At 24.1% G+C, this 16,773-nt stretch overlaps 2 protein-coding genes and 1 long non-coding RNA gene across 11 annotated transcripts in view; 1 reads left to right on the top strand and 2 right to left on the bottom strand.

Annotated features, from left to right (window-relative positions):
* LOC122510838 (diacylglycerol lipase-alpha) overlaps positions 1–13,956 on the top strand; it is a 53,245-nt gene extending 39,289 nt beyond the window's left edge. For 3 of the 9 annotated variants that reach the window (XM_043625763.1, XM_043625764.1, XM_043625765.1), the window contains 7 exons: positions 2,310–2,539; positions 2,694–2,717; positions 3,850–3,982; positions 10,221–10,552; positions 11,890–12,234; positions 12,737–12,908; positions 13,187–13,956. In XM_043625763.1, the coding sequence (XP_043481698.1) occupies positions 2,310–2,539; positions 2,694–2,717; positions 3,850–3,982; positions 10,221–10,552; positions 11,890–12,234; positions 12,737–12,908; positions 13,187–13,507 (1,557 nt within the window). In that variant the 3' untranslated portion in view covers positions 13,508–13,956. Of the gene's footprint in view, positions 1–2,309; positions 2,540–2,693; positions 2,718–3,849; positions 3,983–7,730; positions 7,892–8,505; positions 8,701–10,220; positions 10,553–11,889; positions 12,235–12,736; positions 12,909–13,186 lie in introns of those variants that run through there. The other 6 variants (XM_043625767.1, XM_043625766.1, XM_043625772.1 and 3 more) reach the window with 6 other exon arrangements.
* On the bottom strand, positions 10,423–12,057 carry LOC122510840. The gene is made up of 3 exons (XR_006302467.1): positions 11,922–12,057; positions 10,959–11,205; positions 10,423–10,550 (listed from the first exon to the last, which is right to left on the bottom strand). It is a non-coding gene; the product is annotated as an uncharacterized LOC122510840 (long non-coding RNA).
* Positions 13,957–15,658: 1,702 nt separating the features above from the next.
* On the bottom strand, positions 15,659–16,624 carry LOC122510837 (protein Asterix). Its single transcript, XM_043625761.1, has 2 exons — positions 16,403–16,624; positions 15,659–16,295 (listed from the first exon to the last, which is right to left on the bottom strand). The coding sequence occupies exon 2, from the start codon at positions 16,292–16,294 to the stop codon at positions 15,962–15,964; it is 333 nt and encodes a 110-aa protein (XP_043481696.1). The 5' UTR covers position 16,295; positions 16,403–16,624; the 3' UTR covers positions 15,659–15,961.
* Between the last annotated feature and the right edge of the window lie 149 nt (positions 16,625–16,773).

Below are 16,773 nucleotides of genomic sequence, written 5' to 3'. Positions count from 1 at the left end.
TAGCTTCATTATTTTTGTGCTTTTGGAAAATACTTTACTTATTAAATTGTCTCGACTCTTTGGTAAAACATCTAAAATTATCAAAAATTCGAAAAAATTCAAAAATCCGATTTTCTTAAAATTCAACATTTTTTCCTCTCTTTTATAGGATTTAGCTTCATTATTTTTGTGCTTTTGGAAAATACTTTATATATTTAATAGTCTCGACTCTTTGGTAAAAATTCTAAAATTATCAAAAATTCGAAAAATTTCAAAAATCCGTTTTTCTTAAAATTCAACATTTTTTCTTCTTTTTTATGGGATTTAGCTTCATTATTTTTGTGCTTTTGGAAAATAATTTACTTATTAAATTGTCTCGACTCTTTGGTAACAAATCTAAAATTATCGAAAATTATCAAAAATTCAAAAATCCGATTTTCTTAAAATTCAACATTTTTTCTTCTCTTTTACGGGATTTAGCTTCATTATTTTTGTGCTTTTGGAAAATACTTTACTTATTAAACTGTCTCGACTCTTTGGTAAAAAATCTAAAATTATCAAAAATTCGAAAAAATTCAAAAATCCGATTTTCTTAAAATTCAACATTTTTTCCTCTCTTTTATGGGAATTAGCTTCATTATTTTTGTGCTTTTGGAAAATACTTTACTTATTAAATTGTCTCGACTCTTTAGTAAAAAATCTAAAATTATCAAAAATTCGAAAAATTTCAAAAATCCGAATTTCTTAAAATTTAACATTCTTTCCTCTCTTTTATAGAATTTAGCTTCATTATTTTTGTGCTTTTGGAAAATACTTTACTTATTAAATTGTCTCGACTCTTTGGTAAAAAATCTAAAATTATCAAAAATTCGAAAAAATTCAAAAATCCTATTTTCTTAAAATTCAACATTTTTTCTTCTCTTTTATGGGATTTAGCTTCATTATTTTTGTGCTTTTGGAAAATACTTTATATATTTAATAGTCTCGACTCTTTGGTAAAAATTCTAAAATTATCAAAAATTCGAAAAATTTCAAAAATCCGTTTTTCTTAAAATTCAACATTTTTTCTTCTTTTTTATGGGATTTAGCTTCATTATTTTTGTGCTTTTGGAAAATAATTTACTTATTAAATTGTCTCGACTCTTTGGTAACAAATCTAAAATTATCGAAAATTATCAAAAATTCAAAAATCCGATTTTCTTAAAATTCAACATTTTTTCTTCTCTTTTACGGGATTTAGCTTCATTATTTTTGTGCTTTTGGAAAATACTTTACTTATTAAATTGTCTCGACTCTTTGGTAAAAATTCTAAAATTATCAAAAATTCGAAAAATTTCAAAAATCCGTTTTTCTTAAAATTCAACATTTTTTCTTCTATTTTATGGGATTTAGCTTCATTATTTTTGTGCTTTTGGAAAATACTTTACTTATTAAATTGTCTCGACTCTTTGAAAAAAAATAAAAAATTATCAAAAATTTGAAAAATTGAATTTCTTAAAATTTAACATTTTTTTTTCTCTTTTATACCATTTAGCTTTATTATTATTTGAATTTTTATTCAAGAGAAAAAATGGAAAACTGAAAAAATTTAGAATTTTTTAAAAATTACAGGCCTTTTCCATGATTTCCCTGATTTCCAGAAGCCTTTTAAAAATTCCATACTATTTCCATGATTTCCATGATTTCCAGATTCTGTAGGAACCCTGCTTTTGTCTGACTTTCTTCTAAATTATCGAATTCAGTGATTTCTGAGGTGAATTTGGTTAAGTTGTAAAATGATTAATTTCTATTTGAATTCGTTTTTTTGAATGTAGAAAATCTGATGTTAATTTAATTCTTTTTTCGTTATGCACGGCAAAAAATATTTAGCTGGATGAACTACAGATTTCACTTTAGTAGCGAAATTATTCAGTGCTTCAATTAATACTTTCGTTATTCTAGAGAAACTTATCGCTATTTGAAGTAAAACTTTTTTCAGTGTGTAATAATTATTATTTCTTTGAAAGGTATTTAATTTAAAATGGCTTTATAAAATAAGCAATGCAAAAGATGACCCAGATACTAATTGTAATTGTTCTAGCCATAGTTTAAGTCTAGTAATGTAAATTCTATTTAAATTGAGACCATTGAGTGAAATTATTTGAATTTTAGTTAGTTAAATCTCTTTGTTAGGTTATAATAATTATTTCTTTAAAATTTTTTTAATTGTTTAAAATAAGCAGCCCCATACAACATTCCCGCGCGCTTGCGCGCGGATAGTTTGGCTAGTTATAGTATAATTTTTATATAATAAAGAAGCACTTTTTAAAATGGTAATTTTGACGTTACAGTGGAAGACGATAACGTGTTCTGTGATGTGTTGCGGATGCGGTTCGATTCCAACATCAGCGGCTAATTTAGAAGCAGGCGGATGTATCAGCGAATATCAAAGAGATAAGGATATGGCGAGATCGCAAACAGTAGTCTCTGGTGACTCCAGCGTAGCATTAACGCTTCATCGACCACTTTATCCACCGGGGAGAATCATCCACGTCGTACGAAGGCATCCCAATAAAAACGAGTGAGTAAAAATAAAAAAGAGAAGAAAATAAATATTACAATGCCTAGCTATTGTAACGAAACAATAAAAAATTAACAAGAGATTTCCCCTCTTTTCAAAATACAAAAAAAACATAAAAATAAATTAACTTATCAATTTTTTTTTTTATTCATAGGCAAATAAATCAATCACGTTGGAGGTACGTTAATGGAACGTTTAAATGATTATTATTCGTGGGCTCGATTAAAAGCATGGAAATTAATATCAAAAAAGAATTATTTTGTATTTTTTTTTACTTTTGATATTTTGTTATGATTTATTTCTCAACTCTGCGTGAAAATTTTTTCATTTCATTTTTATTCAATATTACAAATTTTTTATGGAGTTTTTCTATCATTTATTTAATTCATTATTATTTACTTTTGCTTTTTAATTTTATTATTTATTTGCATATTTTTCCACTGTCACAATAATGACCGCGGGGTAATAATTCCTTTTTTTTTATTAATTTCATTATTATATTTATTTTAATATTATTGTACACATCAAAATAATTCTAATTCATAATAATTTTTATTTATCAAAATAATTCGTTTAAATTTGAAATTATTTTTAAAGGAATTTTTCCATGTTTACACAATAATTTTTATATGGGTTGCTACAATTATTGTTAGTTTTCCATTATTTTGAAATGTATCCAATTTCCAAATGAATTCTCGGTTTTTATTTTTTTAATATGAAAATATGTGAGCATGCAGGATATGGAATTGTGCATGCATTTAAAATATATTTTTGTGATTTAAATAGAAGAAAACTGCTGTGATTTTTATATTTCAGTTCTCGTTTTTAATTGTTTTATTTCATTTTTTTCGTTAAAAAAAAACGTATTTTTGATTTAGTTCTTTTTGCTTCTTTTATTTAAATTTAATTAAAATTTAATTTAACTTCAATGTAATTTGAATTTAATTTAAATTTACTTCAATATGATTTAAATGTTTAATTTGAAATTTACCTTGAATACAATTTAATTAAATTTAAATTCTCCTTCAAGTTAAAATAATTATTTAAATTTTATTTTTAAACATCAATTAAATTTTGTTTGCTTTTAATTTAAATCTTTATTTTTAATTTAAATTTCTTTTCTTACATTTAATTAATTTTAATTCTAATTTTGTTTTAATTTAAATTAAATTTCCTTTCTAGTTTTATTACAATTTAAATTAAATTTCCCCGATTTAGATTTAATTTCTTCACTTTTAATTTTTAAGTTACTTTTCTTTGGAGAAAAATTGTTTTTTTCTTTGGAGTATTAATTGATTTTTGAATTTCAGGAAAGTGTTGAGGAAGCACGAACCGGAATATATGGCTCTTTGGGCGGAACCCTGTGACTTTGACGAAGTGCTCATTAGTCCGGTGATGATTCAAGACCATATGCCTGACAATATGCTGAAGGCACTACGTAAGGTAAGAGTGCCTCGAAATGAGACAAACAAATTGAAAATTTCGGCTAGTCGAAATGCCTCGTTAAAAGTAGGACATTACGAGACATTGGATGATACAATTGACTCTCCTGAATTAAAGCGAGAAGAAAACAATGAAAATAAAAATTTTCTGACTATCGATAGGTATGAGGAGTCGATCGAGGATCAATCTACAGACAGCAAAGATGATTCAAATGCAAGAACATCTTTGATTGTCGTGGACGTTGAAATACATGAGAGAAAAGAGACTCAAAATAATTCTAATAGTTCTTGATTTTACATTGATTCTCTTGATTAATAAAATTATTAACAAGTTTATAAAATTAATAAGTAATTTATAAAATTAATAAGTAATTTATACAATTAATAATTAATAATTAATAAAATTAATAATTACTTACTATAATTATTAATTGTAAGAAATTAATAATAACTGAACATAATTATTAAAAGAAAAAATTAATAATTAATTTTACAATTCAATTAAGTTATTAATTGTAAAAATTAATTTTAATTAATTTTGAATTAAATTATTTATTAATTAGTTTCTCAGTTACTCAATGTGTCTTAATTAATTACATTATTTTAATTAAATGAAACTAGATGAGCACTTCACTTAATTAATTTACTGTGATCAATAGAGATAAATTAAATAATTGATTTTTAATTTTTGAAAAAAAAAGAAAACTGTATAATGCTCGATTAATCAAATTTACAAAATTTATACGCGTACAATTTCAGCTCAAGTTGCAACTATGCATATCAATTTTCTAGTTTTATTTTATTAACAATAAGATAGAATAATTCACAATTGTGGTTAGTCTCTGTCAAAATTTTACAAAAAAAAGAAAAAAAATCTTTTTGTTTAAAATCTTTTTCGATTTACGAAAAATATTTCAATAACTCTTTATTTTGATATTTAATTTTAATTAATTTATTTTTTTTAAATTTTATTTTCAAAAACATATTTCTTGAGAAAAGTAATTATTTTTTTACAAATTTATCAGAGACTGGCACAAGTGATTAAATTAAATTTATAAGACTTTTTACATGACAAATTAGATATTTTCAAATTGAGATTTTTCAATTTTAAGAAAGTAGGAAGTATAGGTGTTAAATAGTCTTGCCATTGAACTACCTCAAAAAAGAAATGTGAGAAAATGTGCTGTTTGGTATTTATTTAGGAAAATGATAGATGGATAGTTGTTATTTGCAATTATTGACACGTTTTACCTGATTAGTGTGAGAGTTTAATTTTTTTCGATGTAATTCAGGAAAAATGTGTTAATAATTGACGTTTTGTTGGTTAATTGGAAAAAAGAAAGTAAAAATAAAACGTAATCGTGCATGATTTTGTAATTGTATGAAAAATGAAGCATGACATGAATTCTCAGAAGAAAATTAAGGAAACTAAAAGTAGAATAGTTAATGTGATTTGTTTCGTAATTAGGCTTTTTTTATTGTTTAAGTTCAAACATTGTCTTTTTTTTATGAATCTCGATTAATTGCTTGACACGTTTAATTTGCGTTTATTTTATTTAATTTTATTAATTTAAATTTTAATTAAATCGATTCAATTAATTTTGTTAATTTAATTAAATCGATTTTATTAATTTTATTAATTTAATTAAATCGATTCAATTAATTTTGTTAATTTAATTAAATCAATTTAATTAATTTTATTAATTCATTAACTTTTTTTAAAAAGAGTAAATAATTTTTTCAAATATTGAAAAAATATTCCCATAATTATTTCTTTGTTAAAAAAAATATTTTTAACTTTGTCTTCTTTCGTAATAAATTTACCTTTTTAAATAAAATTAACAATTGAATTTACTAATTTGATTATTTTTATTTTAATATAAATTAAAATTAGTTTCCTCTTTGACCTTTTTTAAATTTAAATTTCAATACACTTCATATTCTCAACAGTTTATTAATAGAATTTCCTTTTTTTAAACTTTTTTTATTTATTTATTTAAAGAATAAAAGTTTAGAAATAAAATAATCGAGAGTAGTTTGCAAATCAATTTTAGAAAAATCTGGGAATATTTTTCCAAAAATCTAATATTTTTGTTTCACGAAATAATTTTTCTCTTTTCTTCTCATATTTGTGCCATATATTTATTATTTAATATAGTAACAAGTAGAAAAAATGTATAAAGTCAATTATTTATAAAAAAATCATAAATTTAATCGATCAACTAAATTAATTAATAAAAGGATTATGTAAATTTTATAGATATATACATAAATGCGTTGTGATAAAAGAAATTTGATAACAAAAAAAATAAAAAATGAAAGAAAGTCGCATGAGTAAGAAAGTTGCGTCTGTTAGAGTGAGATTATTATTATTGTAAACAATTTATGTCATTATTTGAATTAATATCACCACATAAACAAGTTGTTCCTTTTTTGTAAATCACTTCATTTTATTATTTGATAATCCAAAAAGAAATAATTTTAGTTAATTGTAATCGTCGTAATAGATTTTTTTTCGCCTAATTTACTTATTTTTATTTAACTATATCTTAATTCCTTTTTTTAATTATCAATTTATATTTTAAAATTTACAATTATTTATTTGTCTATTTATATTCGAAAATTTACAATAATTTATTTGTCAATATAAATGTAAAATGTAATGTTTGTAATATACATTTTGTTCTATAAAAACAAAATGTTCTTCTTTTAATTATTCACTGACAATGAATCCTGAAATACGGTATTTTAAAAATTTACGTGACATTTAATTGAAAATTATTCATGAACAGAGGAAATAATTTCCTCAATTTGTCCTGTTGATTTAAATTTTTTTCTTACACTTAATTTGTGTATATATTCTAATGTTTTACTTTTTTTTCGTTTAGATAATTTACTAGATTTCTAGAGTATTAGGATTTTAAAAACAAAATTAGAAAAAATTAATTTTATTTTATTAGGTTGTATTTATTTTTCAGCTCAATTTTTTCTTTTATTTTTTAATTATTTACTTTATCTTTCCTTGATGTCTTCATTTATCATATAATATATATCTTTTGGTACTGATGTAAATAATTTCTTTTCAATCTATTACAGATTATTTTTAGATTTTTTTTTTATTAATTATTTGCGAAAATAATTAATAAATGAAGGCGTGTGGTGCGCATTAGGTTTCTGCGAAAAATTCCTCAACAATATAGTTTCAAAATTTCTTCGAATGAATTTATTTACAAAAACAAAATCCTATGTGCTGCAATTGGCTAATTTTTCTCATCTTCATTAAAAAAAATGCTCATGAGCAAAAAAAAGTTCACACTTTGAATTTTTAATCTCTTAATTTGGTGGTTTCTATTTTTATTTGAAATATTTTTTAATTTTATTTGTAATTTATTTATTTATTTTTTTATTTTACTTATTTATTTGACATATTTTTTAAGCTTATGTTTCATATTTCTTTTTCATTTCCAAGTTTCATATCTTTTTCTCTCCTTTTTTTCACTTTACTTTTTTCTTTTTTATTTTTTTTGGCTCTTTTTTATTTTTTTGTCTTTTTTCTGTTTCTTTCATTTTTTGGCAATTTTATTTTTTTATGTTGATCTACATCATCTGTTTTTATGTTTTCTTTACATCTTCTTTTCTATATATATATGTATAGAGGTATTTCTTTTTATCTTCATTTATGGCTTCCTCCTCGAGCTTATCGAAATCAAATGACAAAGTCGTCTCTCTATACCGTTGAAATTTTATAGTATCAGTACTGCCAAAGCAAGTACAACACGCTGAAAGACAAGAAGACTGCAGCGGCTAGAATTGCATTCACAGACGTCTCTCATCTACGAACGTCAACACCTCGAGATCTTAATGCCGATGTTCATGTCACCACACCCTCCTCTTCCTCCCTCGAAACAAGGTACTTTGATTAGGAATCATAGTCCGCCAGTAAAGTCACTCTGAAAAAATTTTTTCATTTTAGAAAAATTGCAAATCGAAAAAATTTCAATTTAAAAAAAAATTACAAGAAAAAAAAACAGAATTGAATAGAAATTATGGAATTATAAATTCAAAGATGAATATTCTTTCCTTCCACTAGAAAGAAATGAGGGAAATAAAAAAGAATTAAAACGAAAGGAGAGAAAAAAATAATCCCAAGATTTAAAAAATTAGAAAATATTTAAAAGTATTTTTGGAATTCGTCTTAATAATTTTATAAAAATAAATTTGTCTTTATTTTTACCAACAAATTCGTATTATTAATTTTAATTAGTAATTTTATGGTGAAAATAATTTTAATCAGTAATTTTATTTTATGGCAAAAATAATTTTTATTATTGGCAAAAATAAATAAAAATTAGTAATTTTATAATGAAAAATAATATTTTTTTTCAGTGAAATTCCCAGTTAGAATTTATTATTTTTTCACAGTGACGTTGCTGGTGATTTTTTTTTCTCTTTTTTCTTATCAAAATTAATTTCATTTTTTTACTAAATTTATTATTCGTCACCTCACATTTCAAAAATCACTAGGTATTTTTCAATCAAACGCAGCACTTCATGACATGTAATCTTATTTTAAGAACGCACGCTAGAAGAAATAATTATCTTAGTAAACTTCCAATTCAAGTGACACTTAAGGACTGTGCGAGAACACGTGAAAAGTTTCATATTTGAAACTTATTAAGATACGTATAATTTTTTCAATACAATTTTCTTTCTCTAAAATTGATGTTTCAAATATTTTTCTATACTTATACTTCCGCCTTTATACTCCTTCTCCTCAATTTTATATAATCTATTTTTATAATTAACTCTGAACTAAAAAAAGAATTTAAAAATTTAATAATTAATAATAATTAATATTAATAGTAATATTAATAACAATATTAATAATAATATTAATAACAATATTAATAATAATATTAATAATAATACTAATAATAATTAATTATTTATAATTACTATTAATATCAATAATAATTGAACAATATTTTTGTTTACGATTTATGTGGTTGATATTGAAATGTAGATAATAATTTTTGATTTTAGTTATAAAGCATGCGAGAGTTTTGGTATAAACAATTTATTTACCCAATGTACTTGTGAGTATTTAATTTTAATTTGCTGCTACTAGAAAGTTTTCCAAATAGCCATTATAAGGTAAGTCGTAGACCCTAAGATGGAGAAATTATTTTCTTTCAATTTTGATTTGATTTTAATTTGAAGAAATGGAAATAGTTTTCGGGTGTTAATTGGAAAAATTATTTAATTATCGAAAAGTTCAAAATTCTTTCAAATTTTCAAACTTTTACGAATTTTTTCCCTTAAAAAATTATTGTTTCTGCTCAATTTAGAATTTTTCAATTTCAATTCAATTTATGTAAAACAAAATTTCCTTTTTATTATTTCAAATCAAAATTGAAAAAAAGTCTGTTCATCGAAACTTTAGTTTTTACTTTTGTTGAGCGAAATTAAGTATTTGTGAACCTGAATTAAATTACATAGAATAATAAATAAATTAAATATAAAAATTTTAATTTAATCTATAAATTTTGTCATTGTTTGAAGAATAAATATTCGGAAACAATTATAATTTGCATGGGAATTAAAAATTTGCATTCGAAGAGTTTTTCGATCGTATTTTTGTAAAGCATGATAAAGGCATCTTGTAAATTGTTATCGTGTCCCCTTAAATAGTAGCTTTATCTTTAAAATTTTTGAGCAAAATTACGCTATTCAATTTTTTAATTAAGTTTCGGAACATTAAGGACTAATAAACTTAAAAATAGAATTCTCTCTCTCTCTCTCTCTCTCTTCTCTTCCTTACGAAGAAAAATCAGGTATTATGAGAAAATTTTAGAAACAAACTATCCTTTTAAATATTGTACATACTCTGAAAAAATGTAAGAGTCCGAAATTATTCATTTATAGGAAAAAGTTATCTACTCAACAAGAAAATTCATCGAGTGCAAAAGTTTTGATAGAAATTTAAATTTTAGTTTAAGAAGTTTAAATTTTCCAGTTTATTCAAATTTATCTCTCATGTATAAATTTCTAAGGCGAATTTTTCGAATTCTTACCAGAGTTTGACGTGTTTTTTTTCTTCTCAAGAATAGAATAATCCTTTGGATGTAATTTTTTGTTGAGAGAGGAATTGAAATATATTTTGCTTGTATGTGGAAAATTTCTTTACATACTTTTGGGCACAAAGAAAGTTTTTTTTTTTATTCAACTGCGTGGATTAGGTTGTAACGGGAAGGAGAGGAGCGAAACCTAAACGTCAATCCTCGTCGGTCGATGTTTTGAATGCACGAGAAGCCCTAGATATCCAGGAAATTGAGATTGAACAAGAAATGCGAGCTTTACTTTCGACATCGAGTCCCGTCAAGTGTCCATTGACTGCCGGGACACCGCCCCACAAACTCTGCCTGGAAACGAGCTTTACATCACTCCAGAGTCCCAACGAATTCCCTCAAGCAGGTCGTGAACTCAGCCTCGATTCCACGGGTCTTCCTTGGGAATTTATTAGCTTGGCCAGTGAACTTTTGCACACGCCCAGGCCCAACGAGAGCAAACTGTAAGAATACAAGTCTCTGAATTTGTCGAAAGAGAAACAAAAATTTCAAGTCGTGTTAAACAAATTAAAAAAATTGAGGAAAAAAAATTCAAAAAGCCATTTTTAGCAATTTACTATCTTATTATCTTATAAATTTATTTTTATGATTTCATTTTTATCAATTCTGTTTTATAAATTTATTTTTCGAATCTATAGATTTTTTCTACTTTCAAAAATATTTCACTTGAAATATTTTATATTTTTATAAATAATAAATAATAAATAAATATTATATTTTTTATATTTTCTAATGAATATTAGAATATTTCTAATTTGCTAACTAATAAATTAAAACTTTTTCACGACTTGAAATTTTAATATACAGAAAATACAACATAAATTTATTTTAGGACTTTGTAAATATTACCATGAATACTGATTGTCTTGAGAGTTTGTAAATTAATGTTTATAGATGTGTTGCAACGATTAGAACTCCAGGTAAACATTGTTCATAGATTTTGGTGTGACTAATAGAAAATTATCCCTGTCAGATAAATTTTAATTCTTGACAATTTGTTGAATCGATCCACAATTTCTATCGCACTCTGATTCCAAAAAAACACCCCTTTTTTACTCTCAGTGTTCTCAAGATTGTTGAATTAAATTTTCCATGCCTGAAACAGTCAGTGTAAATATTGTAATCGAAATTTTATTTATTTAAACTTTACTTGAAATATTAATATACATTTTATTAAAATTTCTAGAAAAAAGGAGTAAATTTAAAAAAATTAAAAGTTTGTAGTTTCTATTTTCTGGAATAATAACAATTTAGTCGAATTCTAGATTTTTTGTTTAGTACAAAAAAAAGGCAAATAAATAGTTGTTGTATTTTATGAAACATCATTAACTCCGACAGTCTCTCAACTTTTATCACAACAGGTACAGAATTTAGACTTATTTTCTCACTCATCACTCAAGACACATTTAAATAAAAAATTCTCACCTCACGCTTTATTTTTTGTAGAATATAAGAAAACATTTAATATTTCACAAAAATTTTATTACTTTCTTTCGATTATTATTAACTTTTAGTAACATTCGTTATTCTGAAACAACTTTTAATATTCAGTGTTATTTTTTATATTTAATATTTATTCAATAATTAATATATTTAATATCATTTTATTTATTTATTTTGTAATAAAAAGTTCTAAATTACAAAATAATAAACAAATATTTATTTACTCTTTTCTTTTGTTTTTTTTAATTGCCACGAAATAACGAATGTTACTGAAAAAAAAGAAAATTGGATGATAAATTTCCTTTTTTTCATTTTGTTTTGTCCTTCTTTTAATAAGGTCAAATCGACTGGGAGACTGGGACAATTTACCTCGAATGGCTCCTTTAGCGACACCGGAAACTCTCTCTGAGGCATCAAGTTATCCACCATCGCCAATTCCACCCCCGAGACCAATGAGACGAACTCCGAAAATTTCCGGCAATTTATCAACTGCTGCTGACGATCTCAAAAATAATCTTCATTTTGCAATGCTCTCGGCAAAAAATTATTTTCTTCGTGAGGAAACAATGGGAAGCAATAGCAGCAGCGGTAACAGTGAGGCGAGTTACGAGAGTCCTAAAAGTTTGGAAGCTGGACTTCCACCTCCAGTGCCAAGGAGGGGCGATTCTGTGATAGCGAGAAGGTAAAAATTTCTCCCTTCATTTTTGAATATTATCTGGAAAAAGAGCATTTAAATTATTATTTCTAATTCAAAAACAAATAATTTATTAAATAATTAAATTTTTGTTAAAATTGAATTCTCATAAGGAATTTTATTAACAAATTTCTAAATAATTGAAAACTTTTGACGAATTTTAATAAAATTTTCAAAAATAATCACATTTTTCAAGGAATTTGATTAAAATTGTATTAAAAATAATTAAAATCCTGCAATGAGTTTTATTATTATACTTTAGTTTCTTTAAATATTTTTAATTTATTTTTAATCGAATTCAAAAGTTAAATTAATTTTATCGAAATTGTCAGTAAACTTTTTTTTTGCATTAATAAACAATTTCGGTTTTTGCGATTTTCGAAAATTTACAAATCGTATTTTTAAAGTATTAAAATTAAAAAAAGAGAATAGAATTCATAATATCGCAAATCGAAAAATTAATAAACACTAATTTTCTTTGGAATTTTAGGGAACTTCGGGTATGTACTGCCGCCTGTTGCAGGGACGATCTTTCGGAAAATTCTTCAACCCACACATCCTCGCATTCTTCAGGAAATTCTCAAATTTCCCATCGTGTGCAAATCGATTTTGCCGAAGGGAATGAAAACTGTCTCTCTGGCGTTGACTATTTCGGAACGAAGGTAAAAACAAACACGTTCGCACCCTAAAAACAAAAGGTAACATATTCAAACATTTCAAATAAAAAAATGGTATAAAAAATATAAAAAAGGTATACAAAAATATAAAAAAAGTATAAAGAATATAATAAAGAAATTAATAGAATTTTTCCAAATTAAATATTTTTTTCCCATTTTTTTGGAGAGAAAATAGAAAATAATACTTACACCTGTGAACAGAAGAGACAATCCATTTTCTTAGCTTGAATTTTCTCTCTAATAGAAATTGTTTTCAATTTCAGGAACCGACGATAATGACGTCAACGACGACGACAACGACGCCGACGACAACTGCGAGACAAGCGGATAGTAACGAAGTCTTCCTCAGCGTGAGAACTTCCCCTGATTGTAAAGGTCTAATGGCTCCGGCAACTGATTTAGGCGCAGAATGGAAAAGAAAACTGGATTCTGGAGCAATTAGCTGTAATGCATCACTACCTCTTTTGCGCGGTTTATCACCAACTCCTTCTGCGACTCAGTACAATTCTCCATTTTTCAACGCAAAGAGAAAAAAATACGTATATCCAATCACTCTAGTTGGACGAGGTGAAAGTAGCGTTTAAAAAATAATTATAATTAAGCAAAAACGATTAAAAAAAATACGGGACCATGGGAATTTAGAAAAAAAATATCTCCAGATTTCGTTTCTCTCCCTTAGCAAGAAAAAAAAATTGTCCATAAAATTCTAAATTTGTACCTAAGAAAAAGTGGAAAAAAAACAGTTATTGCTAAAAATTTTTTAGCGAAAACAAAAATTAAATATTAAAATTAAATTGAAAATGTAATTGAAAATTAATTTGAAATTCGACAGAAAAAAATTGGAGCAAGTCCAAGTTTGAAGGAAGGAAAACTCGACATTTTTCCATTTACAATTATCTAGTCAATATTCATAACCACAAAAAAAAATTAATTCAAATATCTGCAGTAACTTTGGTTTTTTTCTCGCAATATTTGCATTTTTAAATTATACTTTACAAATCGTAAATAAAAAAAGAAAAACGTAAAAAATAAAAAAAATAACGTTTCGAAATAAAAGAAGTTAAAAATTTGTTTACCGTTTTCCCTTTTGAAATATTATTTGAAAATTAAACATCGAAATAAAACATAAAATTTTTTTTTCTTCATTAAAAAAATATTCGGTAAATTTAAATTTTGTCATATTAATAAAATAGAATTATAATTAATTATATTAAATATATTAATTATATTAATATAAAATCTTTAATTATGATATAAAGTCTTTAATTCATATTAATTAAATTTAATTAATTAATATAAAGTCTAATTAATATTAGTTTAATTTAATTAATTAATATAAAGTCCTCTCTAAATATTTCAGATCTCATATTTAATTATGCTTTCACTTTTAAAAAAAATTGTGATGATGAATTTTCTTTTATCAAAAGACTGCAAATACTTCCAAAAATGTAAATTTTCGATGTAAATCTAGTTTCGTTAGAAAAAAATTTTCTAAATAATAACGTATAATTAATCTTGTAAATTGTGTCATTAAATTAAATGTAAAAAATGCAATGTAAGCTAATATTTAAGTAGATCGAAAATAGTTTATAAAACGATGTAAGAAATACATAAAGATTAAGTCAAAAGTGTCCATATTCTAATTTTTTCATAGAACGATAAATTTCTACTATAAAAAAAATAGTATTAAACAAATTATTAAATTAATTTCACCATAAAAATTTTATTATTAAAAAAATAGTAACTAAATAAATTATTACCTACTATTAAAATTAATTTCCCCGTGAAAATAAAAAGAAAACCAAAAATCACAATTCTATAAATTTTTGCATTGTTCACGTTTTCGATAAATAAAAAAAAATATTTTGTAAATCTGAATAGTAGGCTTTTTTTTACAATTAAAATAAAAAAGAGAAATTATTGTATTAATAGAATATAAAAATTGTATAAAAATTCTACCTCGATGAAATATTTCTGAGATTGTTTTTTCAATATTATAAAACATAAAAACTCTTTAAAAATAGATATTTATACAATATTAAATAGATTATAGAATAAAAGATTGTAAATTTCTTTTTTGAAAAATCACTTGTCAGAAATGTTTCTTCTTAGATGCGAAATAGTTATTTAAATTTTGAATGTAGTCACAAGAGATGTAAGTTAGAAAAAGTAATAAATAAAATAAATGAAATAAAAAATACTATAAATATAATAAAATTATAAATGCTATACAGATTATATTTCTCAATAATTATAGAAAGAATAATTAATTGCTTTTCTGTTATAATAATTGCAATTTAGAAAAATAATTTGTAAGCAAATAAAATTACAAGAATTGAAATAATTCTCGTTCATTTATTTAATTCTTTTAATTATCTAAATTTCATTAAATTATTTAAACTAATTGTATAAAAATTAATTAAAATGCATATTTATTTCTTCTACAATTTTTATTTCAATAAATTTGCGTCATTATAAAAAAAATTAATTATGAAGTTTCTAAATGTGAAATTTAAGTTTTTAATTTTTATTGCAATCAGTAATTTATGAACATATTTTTAATAAAAAATATTTCGTTCATTTAAACGTTTAAAACTTGTCAGTTTTGCAAAATAAAATAAAGTGTTCTGATTTTTTAAGAACTTAGTTCGTATTAAAAAAATTATTTAGTATAGAATTCAAAAACAATTAAATTCATCCCTAAAAATTCGAAATAAAAAATTTTGGTTTAAAAGTAGATTTTTAAAATTAGTTTTTATTCTTATTACACATATAAATATGTAAATATCCATGCATTTTATTCTCACATTCACAATTCTCTCTTTTTTTCAGAATAAAAAACAATACTTTCAGTCAAACATATTTTAAGTAGACTTAGTTTACTCTTTTAGGTATTAAATTGCCACGTATTCTATGAATAGTAGTTAAATAGTTTAAGAAAGAGTAAATTTTACAATAATATATGTATATATATAAAATTCTGATCAATATTTTTTTTACAGGCAAAATTTGGAGGTTCCTATTAAAAAAGAATTGACTCACTGAATAGCAGAGGCCCAAGGCGGAGTCATTGGTTGTGGATTTTGTAAGTATGACATTACAACAGCAGAAATAGATAACATAAAACTACTAAGAATTTGTTTTGTATCGTCGCTCACCCTTGAATTAGCAAAACTAATGCAGGAACAATAAAGAGCGACCCACGCACACCATTTTAGTCGCATCATTAAACCGCACATACTAAATATCATTCCCAAAATGTTCATATAATCTGGCGTTAAATCATCTCCTGGTTGAGCCTGTGAACTTGCCATCGAGGGTTTATATCTAATTTCCTTCTCAGGACGTCTTGGATCTGTCGAACTGTTCATACTGTGCGGGGAAAAAAAATATAAATTTTACAGGTTAGAAATGGAAAAACGATGAATAAATCAATTAAAAATTGATTTAAATACATGTTTAATAATTGCAGGACTTACTTGAATTAATTATGTACAAAGTGTATAGAGTAGAAAAATTAAAAAAACACTATTTTTAATATAAATTATTAAAAAAAACGGAATTATTGTTTTACTGACGTTGACGTATCACTTTTGCTTGATCAGCTGATCATGATCACGTGACCTATACACTGTAAAAAAATCTGGTGTAAAATAACACGAAACTTGTAATTTCACACATCAAAATTATAGGTTGTACGTAGTAAATTTATTTCGTTCCAAAAGTAGTTTTACTATTTTTAATAATTTTACATTATACGACTATGTAATTTAATAGTTTTGTGTAAATTTACTACGTCCGACGTAGGAAAATTTGATCACTATGTCCGACGTGGTATTTTTACATTGCG

Source organism: Leptopilina heterotoma, unplaced genomic scaffold (assembly GCF_015476425.1).
Source record: "Leptopilina heterotoma isolate Lh14 unplaced genomic scaffold, ASM1547642v1 Lhet_76, whole genome shotgun sequence".
Taxonomy (NCBI): domain Eukaryota; kingdom Metazoa; phylum Arthropoda; class Insecta; order Hymenoptera; family Figitidae; genus Leptopilina; species Leptopilina heterotoma.
The sequence above is the reverse complement of the archived record's forward strand: the minus strand, read 5'-3'. Positions and strand labels throughout refer to the sequence as shown.

Excerpts from the sequence above, each read along its gene's own strand:
- LOC122510837 (XM_043625761.1), bottom strand. The coding sequence starts at position 16,294 with ATGAACAGTTCGACAGATCCAAGACGTCCTGAGAAGGAAATTAGATAT.